At 48.9% G+C, this 4,558-nt stretch overlaps 1 protein-coding gene across 1 annotated transcript; it reads left to right on the plus strand.

The window, feature by feature from the left end:
* The first annotated feature begins 3,055 nt into the window (after positions 1-3,055).
* LOC136498647 (BAG family molecular chaperone regulator 1-like) lies at positions 3,056-4,558 on the plus strand. The gene is made up of 2 exons (XM_066494533.1): positions 3,056-3,346; positions 4,265-4,558. Exons 1-2 carry the CDS (start codon positions 3,091-3,093, stop codon positions 4,492-4,494), a joined length of 486 nt encoding a protein of 161 aa, XP_066350630.1. The 5' UTR covers positions 3,056-3,090; the 3' UTR covers positions 4,495-4,558.

Below are 4,558 nucleotides of genomic sequence, written 5' to 3' on the forward strand. Positions count from 1 at the left end.
AAGTTGATAGATCTGCAAATAGGAATATATTTGCTTATATACTTCCCGTTGAGTGCCAGCCAGGCGACCAGCACCTGCGTACAAGTATATATTACAGTGTAGAGAGTACAGGCTTGTCGTCATACAAAGCATCACGACTGTATTGCAAAGAATAAGCTTAATCTACTTGGGATATGTTTAATGTTTTGGTCTAGTCCTAATAAAGGGAAAAAATATTAAACAGTCACCCCTAAATTAAGGCTCATCAACCCAGATAATATACTGCTCCTGCTCCTACACCAAACGCCGATTAGCAATGCTGCGACACACATGACACATCACACCATATAAAATCTCCCTACAGCTAAGCAGCTTTTGCTAGCTTTCCCAGGCCAGTTCGTACGTGCGCGCAGCATCAGTGGCGAGCAGAAGGCGCGGGACACAGCTGGAAAACCTGCGCCCACAACCGCCAGCAATTATACAATAATCACGGTAGGTTTACGACCTAACCGACAGCGCCCTAATCATCGTGCTCTTGCATTGCGGCTCAGGTTTGCGCACGCTCTACTACGAATGAATACTATTCTATCAGGCTGCTGTTTAATTTCACCATGTTTACGACCCGACAGTCCAAATGTCAAACATATTTGTCTAAAGATGTAGAAAGACCATGTAATTAACGATGATCATCAAAAGAAGGTCATGTTTGTCTAAACTGGATAAAGGATAGTGTAGAGCTAGCCTGCATATCATATCAGTGACTGTTCAATAATGGACCAACAGATGATGTCCCAATTAATTTTCCTGAGAACAATGAGAACTGCATTTATTGTATTATTACTAAGGGAACAATGGTACTACCCACGAATTCGCCAAGCAGTTTAGTCACAAGACATTTGCCTTATTATGCCTGTACGTACGTGAGTGTCCGAGTCTGTATTTGTGTTAATAAGAAAATGTTCGTTATCATCATTTCTTTCTTGATTGTGGTTCGGTAATGCTACTGTACGAGCATCCGGACACCGTTAAAATTATCGGACGCATGCCTGAAGCTCTCTCAACATCGGTCTCTCTCCTCCCTAGCCACCCATTCTTATCCACGCTTTTCACCGTACATCGACCTCTTTCTAGTTCCCACTAGTATTCACCAAAACATACGTACTCGTTGACCTCTCATCTTCCCTCCTCTCTCTCTTGTGCTCCCATGGCGTAGTAACCGCCCTTCAAGATGGGGTCCCTCACTCTTCCTCATGGAGGTGGCACTTGAGTCTGGCGTGGCGCAGGATGGATCCTCCAATGGGGTCCCTCACTCTTCTTCATTCGTGAACTCCTTCATGGCGGGAGCGTCCTCTCTAGTAATGAGCTCGTCCATGGCGAGATCCATGGAGGTGGCGCGCACGGTGTTGCGGGGGAGTGGGCGGCTCTCCTCCACCCCGGCGCGACGCCCCGACGGCTCTCCTCCACTCCGGTGCGGCGCCCTCCCCACCCCCGACGGTGCCCTCTCTCACCCTGGCGACCGAGCTTGCACACCCGGCGGCTATGGCGCTCCTAGACCCCCATCCCCCACCGTCGTCACCGAGCCAAGCCCCGTACTGGTGGCACTAGTGGCAGTGGTGCTCGTGTGCCGCTGCTCGCCGCCGGCTCCGACCCCGCCGGCTGAAATCGACCACCTCAGGCATCCTCTCCCCTATGTTGCAAATGTATGTTTCAGGTGTTTCAGTCGTTTCAAAGATATGTTGCATTTGTTTCTTACGGATGTTGCAAAAAATAAATCAGGAGATATTGCACATGTTGCATATGTTGCAAGTGTTTCAGAAGCATGTTGTAAGCGTTTGTTCAAAATATTTTATCTGTTTCCAGACGTATGTTGCAATCATTTTTTATCTGGATGTTGCATATGTTTTCACACATATGTTGCAACAGTATGTTCCAAATATTTTAGTTGTTTTAATCTTATGTTGCAGTAAGTATTTTTTTCATGTTGTAATTATTTTATCTAAATGTTGCATATGTTTCACACATATATTGCAAGCGTATGTCCAAATATTTTATCTGTTTCAAATGTATGTTGTATTCGAGTGTTTCATATTGCAAGTGCATACCGCCGGTGTTGGTGTCCATGAGGGCGGCCAGGGCTAAGCCGCGGCCATCGACGCGTGGAGGCGGCGCAGGGCGCCTCCGCGATGTGCGGAGGAGGCATAGGCCGCGCGGTGCTGTTGCGGAAGAGGCAGGGGCGAGTCTTCTAGACAGTCTGGAAGAGAGAGGTGCCGCGCTGGTGTGGGAAGAGGCGGGGGCAAGCCAGGGTGGGCAACAGATTTGAGGTGGGCAGTTCGATGCGAGCGCGGGAAACAGAGCTGCCACCGACGGCGCGTGAATCCGAACGGACGGGTGGAGCAGCCGCGGATGTCCGGACGCTAGTGGTACCACTGTGATTGTGTTCGAGCCGACACGGAAAGCAAAACAGTCTGGGCGGATGGCTCCACATGTCAGCCCTGGTTCATGGAAGCCCTGGTTCGTGGAAGCCCGCTGATTGCAAATTGGAGCAGAGCCGCTCCACATTTGTGAGCTAGCCGTTTTGGACTTTGCGAAGATCACCTGTCCTATTGTCCCCTCTGTCTCTCCCACTCAGCGAACCTTTATTTTTTCTTCAACCAAGGCCTCGTTTTAGATACAAGTTTTTTCACTCTCTCTCTATCATATCAAATCTTTGGATACATGCATGGAGTATTAAATGTAGATAAAAAAATAACTAATTACACAGTTTGATTGTAAATTACGAGACAAATCTTTTGAGCCTAATTAGGTCATAATTGGATAATAATTGTCAAATATAAATGAAAATGCTACAATGCTCCTAACCTCAGTCTAACCAAGGCCGAAGTAACGAACGCACGCTCCTAAAGCTTGTCCTGTGCACGCACTGCCATGGCCTCGGCTTGCTGGCCCTTTCTTCCTGTTCCTTTAATTTCCTCCCCTATATATACACAGTGACCTATCGAGTTTCTCTACGGCCGCACCACCAGTTCAGTGTGACTCGCTGCTGCTCTTCCTCCTCCTCCTCGCTCTCCATTGCTGCTGGAGCGAGCAGCCTCTTTGCCGGGTGTTGCCACAATGATCAAGCTGAGGTGCTCCAAGAAGCTGTTCAGGAGGAGCTCCTCCAAGGGCAGCAACGCCGGCAGCAGCAGCAGCAGCAGCGACGGCGGGGATGCCAGCAGCGGCGGCCGTGGGGAGATCGAGTGGGAGGTGAGGCCCGGAGGGATGCTGGTGCAGAAGAGGGACGGGAGGCCGGACGTGGAGGTGATCACCGTCAGGGTGGCCACCGGCTTCTCCTGGCATGACGTCTCCATCGGGGCTACCTGCACTTTTGGTGAGTGTATAGTAGCCTGAACATTTTTTTGTAACTGCTCATTTGCTCATCAGTTTTTCGGTAGAGCTCTGCTCTGTCTGAGTTTAGTTGTGTCGTGTGTCCCCTAGAAACTTGTTTTGACCGTGCATGATTTTTTTTTTTGGGCTTTTGTGGTTTCTCCCTTAAATAAAGAGTTTATTAGCACACCTTTTTGTGCTAATAAAAAGATGAATATTCCATAAAGCTCACCTGTAACAACTATGAAGGCTTTGGAACGGTTAGCATGCAAGTATCCTTATGATTCTGCATAGGTGGGTACAACTACAATAAGCTGGTGGCAGAGTACTACTAGTAGCTAGTAAGTTGTTTAGTTCTAGATGCAAGTATCCAGCACACACTGACAAAAAACTGTTCAGCTGAAGTTTGGGCCCTCATGGATATACTTGTATTGAGAATCAACTTTGGCGAGGACTAAACAGGCCAATGCCAGTTGACTCACCTGTCGCCCAGTTTACAGAGCCAAGACCCTGCCATCAAGGCACTGTTAGCACTTGCATTTCTCCCCATTGGCATGTGTCCACTAGCCAAGTCAGCTACATCATCAGCACTAAAATGACTGGTAAATGTGTCGTCAGTCGTCACCCAAGTCACCCTCAACAACTCCACAAAACCACAAGTATGGCCCTAGGTAACAGGGATGTTCAGGCATGCGTAGAGAGACAATTAAACATCAGTGACATGGGCATCCTCCACACATGACCATTCAGACAAGGAACCTGAGTGGAACGAATCTTCATAATTTGTGGACAAGTGTGTTTGCTATTTTTTTTTTAAAAAGATCAACTGTTTCATTTACTCTTCTTCAGAAAACAAAAACAAACCAAACACGAGAAATTGGGCTGGAGATCTAACGCGTGTGTCCATGCGAAATTGTTGCAGCGGAGCTGAAGGCGCTACTTTCCATGGTGACAGGGCTTGAGCCACGGGAGCAGAGGCTGTTGTTTAAGGGCAAGGAGAGGGAGGACGGCGACCACCTCCACATGGTCGGGGTGAGGGACAAGGACAAGGTGCTCCTCCTCGAGGACCCTGCCCTCAAGGACATGAAGCTCCGGACCACGCTTGCGGCCCAGACTGCGCAGAGCCCATACCAGCCCTTCATCAAGGTGTAGGGCGGCCCAGCACGGCCCGCGGCGTCTGCCTCGCTAACTGCTTCCTTAGTGCTTATAGAGCTAA

This window comes from Miscanthus floridulus, chromosome 12 (assembly GCF_019320115.1).
Source record: "Miscanthus floridulus cultivar M001 chromosome 12, ASM1932011v1, whole genome shotgun sequence".
Lineage (NCBI taxonomy): Eukaryota > Viridiplantae > Streptophyta > Magnoliopsida > Poales > Poaceae > Miscanthus > Miscanthus floridulus.